General features: G+C 46.0%; 1 protein-coding gene across 11 annotated transcripts in view; it reads left to right on the plus strand.

The window, feature by feature from the left end:
• Nucleotides 1-16,801, plus strand: part of depdc5 (DEP domain containing 5, GATOR1 subcomplex subunit) — a 231,917-nt gene that overhangs the window by 125,943 nt on the left and 89,173 nt on the right. For all 11 annotated transcript variants that reach the window (XR_010977295.1, XM_068055365.1, XM_068055368.1 and 8 more), the window contains 4 exons: nt 8,427-8,587; nt 10,765-10,885; nt 12,387-12,554; nt 13,396-13,615. Coding sequence is in view for 10 of the 11 variants with exons in the window: in XM_068055365.1 (XP_067911466.1) it covers nt 8,427-8,587; nt 10,765-10,885; nt 12,387-12,554; nt 13,396-13,615 (670 nt within the window). In the remaining variant the exon portion in view is untranslated. The remainder of the gene's footprint in view (nt 1-8,426; nt 8,588-10,764; nt 10,886-12,386; nt 12,555-13,395; nt 13,616-16,801) is intronic.

A 16,801-nucleotide genomic window follows, 5' to 3' on the forward strand; every position in this document is an offset into this window, starting at 1 on the left:
TATTGCTTCTTAAAAAAAAAATTCAATCAAGTTAATCAGACTCGATTTTCCTTCACAAATTCTGCTCTGAATCTATCCCATTTAGCACGGTGGTAGTGCTAAACAACATGATGGAGGGTGTACTGAGTTAAAATATGGACCTTCATCTACACAAGACTGTGCGGTGGTCACTCCTACCAAAACTGTCATGGACAAATGCATCTGTGACAATTAAATTGGTGACACTGAGTTCAAGTAGGTCTTTCCCTCTTGTTCGTTCTCTCACTACCAGCCACAGGTCTAGACTGGCATGGTGAGTATGACTATGCCAGATTGTTGCTTGATTAGCCTGTGGGACAGTTCTCCGAATTTTGGTACAAGTCTCTAGCTTGGAGTGAGGAAGTAGGGTTGAATGGGCAGAGTGTGCCTTTGTTATTTCCGGTGCCTAAGCCAATGCCAGGTGGTCTGTGTGGTTTTATGCTGATTGGTTTTTTTCTTGCGGTTTGATACAACTGAGTGGGCTCAGCCATTTAAGAGGGCAGTTAAGAGTCAACCACATTGTTGAGGGTCGTGAATCAAATATAAGCCATACCAGATAAGGACGGCAGATTTTCTTCCCTAAAGGACATTGCAGTGCTGTTTAACTATGCTGTTTCTTGGTTTTATTTTTGTTTTCTCGTGAAGATGAATGCATCTCTTGATTTTTCACATCAATTCCATTGCCACTCTGCCAATAACATTTCACCAGTGTTATGACAGAGGCGGGAGGACTGCACTGTCTTCCTCTAGTTCCACTTCTCCACAGGTCACAACACATATTATGGGTAAATTTAATTCACGTCTAGATTGGGCAAACCAAATTAACAATAATACTGTAGAGGAGGAATTCCTGGAGTGCGTACGTAATTTTTTTGGACCAATGCGTTGAGGAACTAACTAGAGAACAGGCCATCCTAGACTGGGTATTGTGTAATGAGAAAGGATTAGTTAACAATCTTGTTGTGCGGGATCCTTTGGGGAAGAGCGACCATAACATGATAGAATTCTTCATTAAGATGCAGAGTGAGAGAGTTGATTCTGAGATTAGGGTCCTGAATCTAAATAAAGGAAACTATGAAAGTATGAGGCGCGCGTTGGCTATGATAGATTGGGGAACGTTATTTAAAGGGTTGACGGTGGATAGGCAATGGCTAGCATTTAAAGAGCACATGGATGAATTACAACAATTGTTCATTCCTGTCAAGGGCAAAAATAAAACAGGAAGGGTGGCTCAACCGTGGCTTACAAAAGAAATTAGGGATAGTATTAGATCCAAGGAGGAGCAATATAAAATGGCCAGAACAAGCAGCAAACCTGAGGATTGGGAGCAGTTTAGAATTCAGCAAAGGAGGACAAAGGGATTGATTAAGAAGGGGAAAATAGAGTATGAGAGTAAGCTTGCAGAGAACATAAAAACTGACTGTAAAAGCTTCTATAGATCTGTGAAGAGAAAAAGATTAGTGAAGACAAATGTGGGTCCCTTACAGTCAGAAATGGGGGAATTTATAATGGGAACAAAGAAATGGCAGACCAATTAAATACATACTTTGGTTCTGTCTTCACAAAGGAGGACACAAATTACCTCCCAGAAATGTTGGGGAGCATAGGGTCTAGTGAGAAGGAGGAACTGCTGAAATCAGTATTAGTAGGGAAATGGTGTTCGGGAAATTGATGGGATTGAAGGCCGATAAATCCTCAGGGCCTGATAATCTACACCCCAGAGTATTTAAGGAAGTGGCCCTAGAAATAGTGGATGTATTGCTGGTCATTTTTCAAAATTCTGTAGACTCTGGAACAGTTCCAAGAGATTGGAGGATAGCTAATGTACTTGGAAAACAATGACAGGATCGGACAAAGTCAACATGGATTTACGAAAGGGAAATCGTGCTTGACAAATTTACTGGAATTTTTTGAGGATGTAACTAGTAGAATAGATAATGGAGATCCAATGGATGTGGTGTATTTGGACTTTCAGAAGGCTTTCGATAAGGTCCCACATACGAGATTAGCGTGCAAAATTAAAGCACATGGGATTGGGGATAAGATACTGACATGGATAGAGAACTGGTTGGCGGACAGGAAACAAAGAGTAGGAATAAACGGGACTTTTTCCGAGTGGCAGGCAGTGATTAGTGGGGTACCACAGGGATCAGTGCTAGGACCCCAGCTAGTCACAATATATATTAATGATATAAATGAGGGAATTAAAGGCTAATTATAACAATATTAGGCAGGAACTGAAGAATTTAGATTGGGGGCGGCTGTTTGAAGGTAAATCAACATCTGACATGTGGGAGTCTTTCAAACGTCAGTTGATTAGAATCCAGGACCAGCATGTTCCTGTGAGGAAGAAGGATAAGTTTGGCAAATTTCAGGAACCTTGGATAACGAGGGATATTGTGAGCCTAGTCAAAAAGAAAAAGGAAGCATTCGTAAGGGCTAGAAGGCTGGGAACAAACGAAGCCCTTGAGGAATATAAAGAAAGTAGGAAGGAACTTAAGCAAGGAGTCAAGAGGGCTAAAAGGGGTCATGAAAAGTCATTGACAAACAGGATTAAGGAGAATCCCAAGGCTTTTTATACGTATATAAAGAGCAAGAGGGTAACCAGGGAAAGGGTTGGCCCACTCAAGGACAGAGGAGGGAATCTATGTGTGGAGCCAGAGGAAATAGGCAAGGTACTAAATGAGTACTTTGCATCAGTATTCACCAAAGAGAAGGACTTGGTGGTTGATGAGTCTAGGGAAGGGAGTGTAGATAGTCTCAGTCATCTCATTATCAAAAAGGAGGAGGTGTTGGGCGTCTTGCAAAGCATTAAGGTAGATAAGTCCCCAGGGCCTGATGGGATCTACCCCAGAATACTGAGGGAGGCAAGGGAAGAAATTGCCAGGGCCTTGACAGAAATCTTTGTATCCTCATTGGCTACAGGCGAGGTCCCAGAGGAATGAAGAATAGCCAATGTTGTTCCTTTGTTTAAGAAGGGTAGCAAGGATAATCCAGGAAATTATAGGCCGGTGAGCCTTAAGTCAGTGGTAGAGAAATTATTAGAGAGGATTCTTCGGGGCAGGATTTACTCCCACTTGGAAACAAACGAACTTATTAGCGAGAGGCAGCATGGTTTTGTGAAGGGGAGGTCGTGTCTCATTAACTTGATTGAGTTTTTTGAGGAAGTGACGAAGATGATTGATGAAGGAAGGGCAGTGGATGTTGTCTATATGGACTTCAGTAAAGCCTTTGACAAGGTCCCTCATGGCAGACTGGTACAAAAGGTGAAGTCACACGGGATCTGAGGTGAGCTGGCAAGATGGATACGGAACTGGCTCGGTCATAGAAGACAGAGGGTAGCAGTGGAAGGGTGCTTTTCTGAATGGAGGGCTGTGACTAGTGGTGTTCCGCAGGGATCAATGCTGGGACCTTTGCTGTTTGTAGTATATATAAATGATTTGAAGGAAAATGTAGCTAGTTTGATTAGTAAGTTTGCGGACGACACAAAGGTTGGTGGAGTTGCGGATAGTGATGAGGATTGTCAGAGGATACAGCAGGATATAGATTGGTTGGAGACTTGGGCGGAGAAATGGCAGATGGAGTTTAATCCGGACAAATGTGAGGTAATGCATTTTGGAAGATCTAATACTGGTGGGAAGTATACAGTGAATGGCAGAACCCTTAGGAGTATTGACAGGCAGAGAGATCTGGGCATACAGGTCCAAAGGTCACTGAAAGCAGCAACGCAGGTGGATAAGGTAGTCAAGAAGGCATACGGCATGCTTGCCTTCATCGGTCGGGGCATAGAGTATAAAAATTGGCAAGTCATGCTGCAGCTGTCCAGAACTTTAGTTAGGCCACACTTAGAATATTGCGTGCAATTCTGGTCGCCACACTACCAGAAGGACGTGGAGGCTTTGGAGAGGGTACAGAAGAGGTTTACCAGGATGTTGCCTGGTCTGGAGGGCATTAGCTATGAGGAGAGGTTGGATAAACTCGGATTGTTTTCACTGGAACGACGGAGGTGGAGGGGCGACATGATGGAGGTTTACAAAGTTATGAATGGCATGGACTGAGTGGATAGTCAGAAGCTTTTTCCCAGGGTGGAAGAGTCAGTTACTAGGGGACATAGGTTTAAGGTGCGAGGGGCAAAGTTTAGAGGGGATGTGCGAGGCAAGTTCTTTACACAGAGGGTAGTGAGTGCCTGGAACTTGCTGCCGGGGGAGGTGGTGGAAGCAGGTACGATAGTGACGTTTAAGAGGCATCTTGACAAATACATGAATAGGATGGGAATAGAGGGATACGGTCCCCGGAGGTGCAGAAGGTGTTAGTTTAGACAGGCATCATGATCGGCGCAGGCTTGGAGGGCCGAATGGCCTGTTCCTGCGCTGTACTGTTCTTTGTTCTAATATCTCCAAGCTTGCAGTCGACACCAAGCTGGGTGGGAGTGTGAGCTGCGAGGACGATGCAGAGAAGCTCCAGTGTGATTTGGACAGATTGAGCGAGTGGGCAAATACATGGCAGATGCAGTATAATGTGGATAAATGTGAGGTTATCCACTTTGATGGCAAAAACAGAAAGGTAGATAATTATCTGAATGGCGATAGATTGGGAAAGGGAGAGGGTGCAGCGAGACCTGGGTGTTCTTGTGCACCAGTCGCTGAAAGTAAGCATGCAGGTGCAGCAGGCAGTTAAGAAGGCAAATGGTATGTTGGCCTTCATAGCGAGAGGATTTGAGTACAGGAGCAAAGATGTCTTGCTGCAATTATACAAGGGCTTAGTGAGACCACATCTGGGGTATTGTGTGCAGTTTTGGTCTCCTTATTTGAGGAAGGATGTTCTTGCTATGGAGGGAGTGCAGTGAAGGTTCACCAGACTGATTCCTGGGATGGCAGGACTGACGTATGAAGAGAGATTGGGTCGATTAGGCTTGTATTTGCTAGAGTTTAGAAGAATGAGAGGGGATCTCATAGAAACCTACAAAATTCTAACAGGACCGGACAGACTAGATGCAGGAAGGATGTTCCCGATGGCGGGGGAGTCCAGGACGAGGGGTCACAGTCTAAGGATAAAGGGTAAGCCATTTAGGACTGAGATGAGGAGAGATTTCTTCACCCAGAATTCTCTACTACAGAAAGCAGTTGAGGCCAAATAATTAAATATATTCAAGAAAGAGTTAGATATAGTTCTTGGGGCTAATGGGATCAAGGGATACGGGGAGAAAGCAGGAACAGGTTACTGAGTTTGGATGATCAGCCATGATTGTATTTAATGACAGAGCAGGCTCGAAGGGCCGAATGGCCTACTCTGCTCCTATTTTTCTATGTTTCTATATTTAAATGTTTACCCAGTTACTGATATAATCAATCATATACTCTACACTTTTTATCCCAGAAAAAAATACACAAACCAGGTTTCTTTAATAAACAACAAAATTATCAGCTTATTATAAAACAAGACTTATCCAGTAATGAAGCAAAGCATTAACACGCAGTGTAAATAGATATTTCCCTCTAGCTACCCAACACGTGTGCGCGCGCACACACCACACACACACACACCACACACACACACACCACACACACACACCACACACACACACCACACACACACACACCACACACCACACACACACACACACACACACACACACACACACACACACACACACACAACACACACACACACACACCACACACACACACACCACACGCACACACGCACACACGCACACGCACACGCACACACACACACCACACACACACACCGGTTAGATTAAAGAAAAAAGAAGTTTTCTCTGCAGAGATCTTTTACCAAAAAAAGACAAAAAAAAGAATACTTTGGTCAAATATTTGTTCATTCTTGAAGGAGAAGATATGGAATGATATCAATGGGCCCTTTATTCTGGCTTCCCAAATACACGTAGACTACTGTCACTGGGATCATTCTGGAGCAGTTCTTTTCAGGCGGCGTCAAGAGTTAATCTGGCAGGTTTCCCAGGAGAAATGCGACTTTGCAGAGCTAGAAGCAAAAGGGTTCTTTGTGATGAATTGGATATGGGGTTTGGAGCTCAGCTCCTTGTCGAACAGGACACCAGGGGTTACACACCATCTGGTTCAGTCTGAGTGAGCAAGCCAGTCATTATCTGCAGAGAGGAAAGACAGGCCAGCATTTCAGGAAGAACCCTTCTTCAGAACTGAAAACTGAAAGATATGCAAACATTTTAATTGAGTAGCTGGAGGAGAGCATTGTAGTGGGAGTTCAGCTGCTAGGGAGCAGCATCAGAAGAAGGAAGATCGCGGCACAGTGGCGCAGTGGTTAGCACCGCAGCCTCACAGCTCCATGGACCTGGGTTCGATTCCGGGTACTGCCTGTGTGGAGTTTGCAAGTTCTCCCTGTGTCTGCGTGGGTTTTCTCCGGGTGCTCCGGTTTCCTCCCACAAGCCAAAAGACTTGCAGGTTGATAGGTAAATTGGCCATTATAAATTGTCACCAGTATAGGTAGGTGGTAGGGAAATATAGGGACAGGTGGGGATGTTTGTTGAGAATATGGGATTAGTGTAGGATTAGTATAAATGGGTGGTTGATGTTCGGCACAGACTCGGTGGGCCGAAGGGCCTGTTTCAGTGCTGTATCTCTAATCTAATCCTCCTACCATACATAAAGAGTTGTTTATGAAAGTGAGGGAAAAGCAGAGACAGGGAAAACAGATTTGGTCATCGGCTCAGAGTAGTTGGATGAACGTCTGTGTGATGGCTATAAGAGCTCTATAATGTGAGTTTGGATAATCTAGTCCCCAGTGGAGGAGAACTGGTGGCAGAAAGATGGATGAATTGGCAGCCTTGCTGAGAACCCACGTGGCTGCCTGGTTTGAGAACAGCCATATTGTTTGGTGGTCTGGGGAGTAACGGGGGCACCTTTTCGAGGTCTGTGCTGAGATACATGATTTGGACAGTGCTGAGGGAGCTTTATATTGCACCTGACTGCTGCACCTGCCTTGAGTGCTTGCTACTGATTCTAGCTGCATGACTGGGAAATGTGAAACATTAATAAGTGAAAATATTGCAGGATGTACAAATGGATGTGATTTGCAAGCAGCAGAGCTGCTTTGATCAGCTTACCTAGCTGGAAGCAGCGGAGTGGTATTTTCCATCTTTGGGCAGCACACCTGTCAGTGTGACTGAGTGCTGCCAGGTGCTGGCTTGCCTCGAGGAGCAGAAGTAGGAGTAATTGGTCAACTGTGAGCTTAGTGGCCTGAATATGGGTTTCAGTCTATTTTAGTAATTGGAACGAAATGTGTTAACAGAATGATCGTGCTTATCACCAGACCTGCAAAAGAGGGAGCAGTTTGGTACAGTATGGACCCTCTGCCCTTGCTGTTTAGACCCTCTACACCATTACAGTGACCTGCAGGGAATGGTTGATTTCCTGTCTGCGGAATGGGCTACATGTCATGTGGACACGGTGCCATATTGCCAAGTTTTCCTGTGGCAGAATGTGGATCAGTCGCTCCTGCGATACTCAGTTAGTAGATGAGCCAGGTTAGGTTCCCTGAGTTAGTTGTGGCTCGGTGGTAGCACTCTCCCCTTTGAATCAGTTCAGGATCAAGCTCACAAATCCTGACTGTCAGTCCAGTACAGTACTGAGGGAGTGCATTGTTGAAAGTGTCATCTTTCAGGTGATGAGATGTTATATCAGGGCCCCATCAGGACATGCTGAGGATGTGAAAGGTGCTGTATAAATGCAAGTCTGTCTTTTTCCCTTTCTTAGCACATTGTAGCAGGGCTGCTGTAACTGGTCTTATTGCTTGCGAAAGAGAGAAGGTGGAACTCAGCCAGGGTTCCAACTGGACTTTACTTTCCAGTGAACCATGCTAGAAAGTCTGTGTATATGGAATTGAGAGTGGACTCCCCTCCTCCTTAGCTATGACTGTGGAGAGTGGGCCCTCTGGTTTGGGGAGTGGGCTGTGGGCCCTCTGGTTTGGAGAGTGGGCTGTGGGCCCTCTGGTTTGGGGAGTGGGCTGTGGGCCCTCTGGTTTGGGGAGTGGGCCGTGGGCCCTCTGGTTTGGAGAGTGGGCTGTGGGCCCTCTGGGGAGTGGGCTCCTGTCAAATGATGCAGGGAGATCTGGTGAAAGTGCAAAGTGAAAATAACAAGGTGTGTCGGTAAAATATAAATGAAAGGAAACTCAGTCACTGTAATATTATGACAATTAGAATTTGGTTAATCCTAAGTGCAGCGATAAAATGATAACTAAAATTCTCAGTTGCAACAGATCAGACAGCTTTAGGCCTGGATTGTCATGTGAGAAGTACACTCTACAGTGATCATTGGCTGGTTTATGAGGGGTTGCAGAAAGTGTTATTGCTGGTCTGAAGGAGAGAGTGACAGTGAAACATTTTCTGACCTGCTTGTTCTGCTCGTTCCTAGGAGAGATGAGGATGGGCCTATAATGACAGCCCAGCAGGTGTTTGAGGAGTTCATCTGCCAGCGCCTCATGCAAGGATATCAGATTATTGTCCAAACCAAGAACAAGCTGTCCAATGCTGCAGCCTCGGCTCCTCTCAGCAGCAGCCCCCTCTACACACGAGGTAAGGAGCCGCACGGGTTGGTCATTAAGATGAAGCTTTGTGTTAAATGAGATCTAGGTTCTAATGGTGCAGTGAATCACTGAGGCGTGCAGAACGGTTCAGTGCAGGTTGCTCGAGTGAGCTAATCTTTGACAGATTTCCTTTCGGCACTGGTGTTACCCACAGTGCCCTTGGGAGAGGGTGGGCAATAATGGGGCTTTCGCTTTGGATCTCTACCCAGCAGCCACTGTCTGGAAGTGCGGTTGTGTGAGTGCAGGATTGGGCTTAGCTGCCACCCAGTGCTGAATAGCCTGCTGACATTCAGTGCCTGGGCTTAAACATGAAGAGTGGCTGTTGGGCTTGGGTACAGGAGGTGAATTGGAACCATACCCTATCTTTGTGGGGACAGGAGGAATTTGGCAAGAAAAAAAGGGAAAGTTGGAGGAGCAAAACTTTTTGCAAGGTGTGGATGTTGGCGTATCATCATCATTACTATTGGTCGCCTATTGTTGGAGCTCCTGTGACGGTCCTCCATTTTAAGGCAGGAAGGTGAATGCTGGTGTTGTAATTGGGAGGGTCCGTGGTCGCCCTTTCCGTGTTCTGTCCTGCAGCTGCATCACAGCTGCAGGTTGTGGACACTCATCGCTATTTTGATGGTGTTTCCTTCATTGAAGATCCCACTGAAACTTCTCCCAGGGCTCATCCGCCTGAAGTCAGTGGCAGTTTCTGGGAGTGGCAGTGTTTCTTAACCCACTTCTGTCACTCGGCGTTGTCCAGTCATGGTTAATGCTGTCTACCATCATTACAATGATGCAGTGCAGAATATTTTTCCATTTCAGCTGCTAAGGCGAGGATCAATCCCTCATTTCGAGCAAAACCCAAACTCAGTCAGTCACCCTTACTGTATTACTGTGGTATCCCCACTTCCAACGTCAGCATCCCTTGTGGCTCCAAGTTGTTAGTTATGTTTTGAAAGTTGTGGATGTTAACACCCGCTGGAGATTGAAACCCAATCCACTGAACCCTGAAAGAGGTCAGGCAGAGGTGATCTTAAGGGATATGGGGCAAGGAGCTGGGTCATAGTTCAATCATGATCTCACTGAATGGTGGAACACACTCGAGGGGCTAAATGACTAATGTTGGTCCTAAACCATCATTGGGCAGTATCTCAGAGTCAAAAGAAGGTGTATAACCTACTGATCTCCCTGTCCTCATGGTTGGAGGGTGGGGGTGAGTGCAAAGCCAAGCGGTAAATTGAAGGTCAGTACGTATGCCAGCGGCAAAACCAAGTCTGCACCTTTAACGGCCATGTGTGTCTCTGCTAAGCATGTCGTAGATCATAGTCCCCGTGGGCCAGTCAGAAAGGCATTGGCCGGAATTTTATGGTGAATGGACTGGAGCCGGACTCCGACGTGAAAGTCGGAGGCAAACCCGCTTCTGCCTAGCCTGGGGATCTGTCCTGTATTTTACAGGTCCCCGGGCTTTAATTGTCACGAGGTGGGACTTCCACCCACTTGAGGGAGGAGGTCCCGCCTCAGTGAGCTGCCGGCCAATCAGCGGGCCGGCAGCTCTTAGTCTCAGCAGCGCCACCGGGTGCGGTGGCCACTGCTGGGACTGCAGTCAAGCCGACGCCATGGATCGAGGAGGGAAGGTAAGTAGGGGCATGCCTCACCAGGAGGATCGGTCCTTCCCTGGTGAGGCTGGAGTGGTCCTTCAGGGGAAAGGGAGGGGAGTGTCTTGGGTCGCGGGGGTGGGTTGGGAGGCGGGGGAGGCCCTTGCCTTGCTGGGCGGCCTTTCACGTCCCCAGCACACACGCCTGCCACGGGTAAAATACCCATGGAGGCAGGCGAGGTCCCCTAAGTGGCCGTCAAGTGGCCACTTAAGGGTCTTGATTGGCCTTGGGCAGGCGAGCCGTTTACCACCCTCCACCCCCCCCCACCCCCACCCCGCCTGACCTCCGTAAACTTGTACGGAGGCGGAATCGAGACGGGTAGGCCTCCCGGAGCCTGCCGCTCAATTTTATGCCGCCCTCACGCCACCATCCGACCCGCTGGGGCGACGTAAAATTTCGGCCATTGGAACCTCTGCAATAATTAATACCCACCACACTTTATAGGAGGGATCCTTCCAGATGAACTTCAGTTATCAAATGCCTCAGTGCTGCTGTTTAGTAACCGGTGTAACACCTGTGTTTGCAGGTCTGGTGTCCAGGAACAAGCTGGAAGAGGAGGAGATTGCTTATTGGCTGAGCATGGGGCGCACCTTTCATAAGGTCTGCTTAAAAGACAAGATAATAACCGTCACGCGCTATCTACCCAAGTAAGTGAGAAGCAAGTGGTCCAGCCCTGCCGTTCACCTGGTTGATGTTTGGATAATTTAACAAGGATGGGACAGACATTTTGCCATCATTTTGTGTCTTTCTGCAAAATAAAATGAGAACGCAAAACTAGATTTGTAAATGAGAGCGGAACACGAGCTTTTACCAGTGCAGTTCAAGGTCACGCAGCAGTCATGCTTTTTGTGTGTAGCAGAAATTCTTCACTTGATTTGAAGCTGGTCGAGTAAAGGAGGCATAAATGCCTCAGCAGCGAGAAGCCTAACTGAGCATTCACCAAGGTCAAATATGGTTGTGATCAGGTCGCTGCCCTTAAAACTGTAAAATACCATTCTGTATCGAAAAAGAAAAGAGCAAAATAAATTGAATTTGTCTGGCGTCTTTTGCAATCTCGGGATGTCCCAAAGTGCTTTACAGCCAATCTACCCCCATTATGACCCAGCTGTGTAGCTTCCCGTATTTTTGCCAGCCTTGTTTGGTTATAGTGCTTCCTTACACTACTAATACATTTATTTAAAAATAAAACGATGACATCTTAAAGGTGTTGGTTCTGGCCCCACTTAGCACTGAAGCACATAATCCAAGCCGACACTCCAGTGTAGCACTCAGAGAGCACTGCTTTGTCAGAGGTGCCATCTTTCAAATGAGCCACTCAACAGTCACCCCTCCTCTTTCTCAGTGCTCCAGATGGGCTTAAACAAACCGATCATGCTATCTGAGGTGGAGCATGGAGCTCCTCTGATATCCTGACTGTTGTTCTTCCCTCAGTCAACACCAGCAACAGATTATCTACTCATTAATTTCCTTGTTATTCCTGTGATCTTGCTCTGTGCAAAATTACTGCTGTCTCTGTCTGCACGTCATAGTGATCCATTGCGTTTGAAGCACTTTTGGGACATTGCTGAGAGATGTGATTGAGGCTGTCTAAATGCAACTGTTTTTTAAAAGCTCTGTGATTTTGGGGAAATTTGACAGGAGAGTAGTGCAGGGAGCAGAGGTTTGCCTCCATGGACATGCATTATTTTCAACAGTTGATTTGGACCCGATAACATGATTCTGAGTGGGGAATAGGAGTTGGTCCGAGTGGGATCTGGCTTCACACGGAGAGTGGAGCAGTAAGATTGCTTGCTGAGTCACCCTGGCAGCTCCAGGCACACTGCAAGCCAGGGCAACTTGAGCTTTAGAAAAAAAACCTGTCAAAAACAATGAATTTTCTTGTGTTCTTAAAGTGTACATCTTTCAATCGGAGATGAGTTTGGGAAGTGAAGAAGTGAGTCAAAAAGTGATGGTTTTTGGCATATATATTTTATTTAGTTTCTAAAAGCACATTTTCCTCTTGGCCCTTCATTCATGTAATGCTGCTTGGAGGTTGGGGGTGGTGGGTGGTGTGGGGTGCGAAGAAAGGATTGCAGAAATTGAGAAGAATGAAGACGTAGCACAGCAGCTGTGTTCTGATTCTTGGCGGCTGCTTTTTGTCTGGTTCAGGTATCCTTATGAGTCTGCTCAGATCCAGTACAGTTACAGCCTCTGCCCGCCACATTCCAGCACTGAGTTCGTGTCGTGCTGGGTGGAGTTCTGTCACGAGCGGCTGGAGGAGTACAAATGGAATTACCTGGATCAGTACATCTGCTCATCGGGCTCCGAGGATTTCAGGTATGTGTCTCCGCCTCTCTGCCAATATCCACAAGGACTCCGACTTCTTCCTCAGAGCCACCAATGAAAGAGCAGTGCTGACACCTGGTATTTCCCATGTCACTCTGGAGCACTAAATTCACACAAGTGAACTCCTTGGTAGGGCTAAGCATGCAGCCGAGTCCCAGCTCACACTGACATGCAGTTGAAGAGAGGGGCACTGGGGAATATTGTAGATGGCTGCTGCATATTTATAGTGGGAGAGTTTTAAGTACCATATGCTATGTGCAAGATCCTGTGTGAGTGGGAAGTCAGCTGGAGACTGGGACCAGGCCAAGGGTAGAAATCAAGATAACATGGAGATTTTTGCTTGTGCCCTTGGTCTCTGATGTATCAGGATTCCACCTATCTCCAGGTTTGACTATTCCAATGCCCTCCTGGCCGGCCTCCCATCCTCCATAAACTTGAGGTGATTCAAATGTCCATGACCTCGCCCCTCCCTATCTCTGAAACCTCCTCCAATTCTGGCCTCTTGCACGTCCCTGATTTTAATTGCTCCACCACTGGCAACCGTGTCTTCAGTTGCCTTGGCCCCAAGCTCTGGAATATCCTCCCTACACCTCTCCATCTCTCTCTCTTCCTTTCAGACACTCATTAGAACCTACCTCTTTGACCAAGCTTTTGGTCATCTGTCCTAAGATCGCCTTTTGTGGTTCAGTGTCAGATTTTGTCTGATAATGCTCCCATAAAGCATCTTGGGATATTTTGCTATGTTAAAGGTGTTATGAAAATGCAAGTTGTTGTTGTACTAAGTAAGACCCTGACAGCGGAGTAAACTTTTTTTTTAATTGCTGCTTTACAGCCTGATCGAATCCCTGAAGTTCTGGCGAACAAGGTTCCTGCTGTTGCCGGCCTGCGTAACGGCTACGAAACGAATCACGGAGGGAGAGACTCGCTGTGACGTTTACGGTGAGAAGCTGCGCTCCGACCAGGAGGAGTGGCAGCTGCTGGATGGTTTCATTCGATTTGTAGAGGGTTTGAACCGAATACGGAGAAGGCATCGCTCAGACAGAATCATAAGGGTGAGGCTGTCTCTTCACTTTTCAGTGGAACACCAATTATTGGCAACTAGTAATTTAGACAGTGGAGTGTTTAAGTCGCCCAGCCAGAGGGGACCTGTGTTAATGTTCAACAACTGCCTGTCATTCATCTTGCATGGCTTCGGTTGAGCGAGCTTGGTCAGTTCTTTACTGTCTAAGCCAGTTATCCGTTTTATAAGGGAAGAGATTTACATTGTCCAACTTGCCTCAGCTGAATTGTGCCAGCTAATGTAGTATACGATGTATAAGTTACACCAGAGGAAGAGCTGCACCAAAGAGACTGTTCATTGGAATGTCAGTATCAAGTGGAGGGGCGCACAGTTAATTTGCTTTTTTCCCTTGCGTTAGGAAGGGAATAAATAATGATCATTAAGGGACCAGATTTTTCTGACAAATTAATGGTGCCTGAATGATTAATGTACAAATTGACCACCAGCTTGTGAGGAAGAGACTCCCCATGAATCATGAGTCCTCACAACTTGCTGGCTGATTGGTGCCCCTCTGCCATTCGCTTTGCAAAAACATCTCGCTCTCTACCTCCCCCCATCCCCTAAGTACTCTGAACAACGGGATACTTGCCAACGATGGCCAATCAATTTCTCTTGCCTAGAAAGTGAACAACTGAAAGTGTGGAGTCTTATTCCTTCAGGTTGTGAATTGTTGGAGATTTTTAAAAATATATAATTTTTTTCATTTTTTCTTACTTCTTCCTGTCTGTCTCTCTCAATCCAATCTTTTATTCCTGTTTTTTATTTCTCATCTGTACCTGATGGAGCATTTAATTTACCCACTCTAATTCACCCTCCTCAGTCCTTCATCTGTCTATCTCCCAATCCTTTAATCTCATTGGTTAAGGAAATAGATTGCCATCATTCGCCAGGGTTCCTGTTACCCTCACTGCGCTGTTATGAACTCAGACTTCTGGCAACTTCATGGGGGAAAAAAAAGTCAAAACATAAGAAATAAGAGCAGGAGCAGGCCATTCAGCCCTTTAAGCCTGCTGTGCCATTCAATAAGATTATGGCTCATCTACCTCAATTCCACCTTCCTGCATAATCCTCATATTCCTTAATTCCCTTAATATCCAAGAACCGTTCTGGTTCTGGTCACCGCATTATAGGAAGGATGTGGAAGCTTTGGAAAGGGTGCAGAGGAGATTTACTAGGATGTTGCCTGGTATGGAGGGAAGGTCTTACGAGGAAAGGCTGAGGGACTTTAGGTTGTTTTCGTTGGAGAGAAGGAGGAGGAGAGGTGACTTAATAGAGACATATAAGATAATCAGAGGGTTAGATAGGGTGGATAGTGAGAGTCTTTTTCCTCGGATGGTGATGGCAAACACGAGGGGACATAGCTTTAAGTTGAGGGGTGATAGATATAGGACAGATGTCAGAGGTAGTTTCTTTACTCAGAGAGTAGTAGGGGCGTGGAACGCCCTGCCTGCAGCAGTAGTAGATTCGCCAACTTTAAGGGCATTTAAGTGGTCATTGGATAGACATATGGATGAAAATGGAATAGTGTAGGTCAGATGGTTTCACAGGTCGGCGCAACATCGAGGGCCGAAGGGCCTGTACTGCGCTGTAATGTTCTAATCTAATCTAATCTATCAATCTCTGTCTTGAATATACTGAACAACTTGAGCATCCGCAGCCCCCTGGGTTAGAGAATTCCAAAGATTCATAACCCTTTGAGTGAAGAAATTTGTCCTCATTTCTGTCCTAAATAGCCAACCCCTTACTCTACGACTGTGACTCCTTGTTCTAGATTCCCCAGCCAGGGCAAACACCTTCCCAGTATCAACCCTGTCAAGCCCCTTAAGAATTTTATATGCTACAATAGGATCACCTTTCATTCTTCTAAATGCCAGGGAAGATAGGTCTAGTCTACTCAGTCTCTCCTCATAGGACAATCCCCCCATCCCAGGAATCAGTCTAGTAAACCTACATTGCACTCCCTCTAAGGCAAATACATCATTCCTTAGGTAAAGAGACCAAATCCGGACACAGTACGCCAGGTGTGGTCTTACCAAAGCCCTATATAATCCTCCAGCAAAATCTGGGCCGGTGGTTTTCTTGAAACACTCTGATGTAGTGTTAGATTTCCATACTACAAACTTCCATCTGTAGAATGTTTGCAGGTGAATGAGTTGTGAATTTTATGTTGAGTAGGATAATTTCTGACCACCTATTTCCATCTCTAACATCGCCTGACTCTATCCCTGCCTCAACTCATCTGCTGCTGAAACCCTCAATCATGCCTTTGTTACCTCTAGACTTGACTATTCCAACACACTGCTGGCCAGCCTCCCACATTATACCCTCTGTAAATTTCAGGTCATCCAAAGCTCTGCTGCCCATGTCCTAACTCGCACCAAATCTCACTCATCCATCACCCCTGTGCTTGCTGATCTACTTTGGCTCCTGGTTAAGCAAGGCCTCAACTTTACAATTCTCATCCTTCTTTTCAAAACCCTCCATGGCCTCACCCCTCCCTATCTCTGTAACCTCCTCCAGCCTCACAACCCTCCGAGATATCTGCGCTCACTTGCCTATTGAATATCCCTGATTTTAATTGCTCCACCATTGGTGGCTGTGCTTTCAGCTGCCTCAGCCCTAAGCTCTGGAATTCCCTCTCTACCTCACTTTCCTCCTTTAAGACGCTGCTTAAAACGTAGCTCTTTGACAAAGCTTTTGGTCAGCTGACCTAATATCTCCTTATGTGGCTCATGGCCAAATTTTGCTTTATAACATTCTGGTGAAGCACATTGGGGCATTGTATTGTGTTAAAGGTGATACATAAATGCAAGTTGTGGTTTAATAATTTTAGATAGCCAGGAAAATTGAATTTTGCAATGGCTTCAGCCAGTTGTGTTTCCCATTCTTTCTGTAGCAGTGAACAATAAGTGCAGTTGGCACATTGGCAGTGTTGTTAAGGACGGTGTCTATGTCTTTACTTTGCTTGTGTCCATACCTTAGTTCAAAATAGAGTTGTTTGGTTGCTGGAATAGTTGGGTTGAACATAAGCATGCAGAATAACATGCGAATTTACAGCCTGTTGATGCAGAATGATGAGATTAGGACAATTCATTAACTCTGTGAAACACCATCAAAGTGAAATAATAAGTGTAGGGAATAGCAGTTTCCCAACATCAACTCCTCAATGTGAAGATCT

This window comes from Heterodontus francisci, chromosome 23, assembly GCF_036365525.1.
Source record: "Heterodontus francisci isolate sHetFra1 chromosome 23, sHetFra1.hap1, whole genome shotgun sequence".
Lineage (NCBI taxonomy): Eukaryota > Metazoa > Chordata > Chondrichthyes > Heterodontiformes > Heterodontidae > Heterodontus > Heterodontus francisci.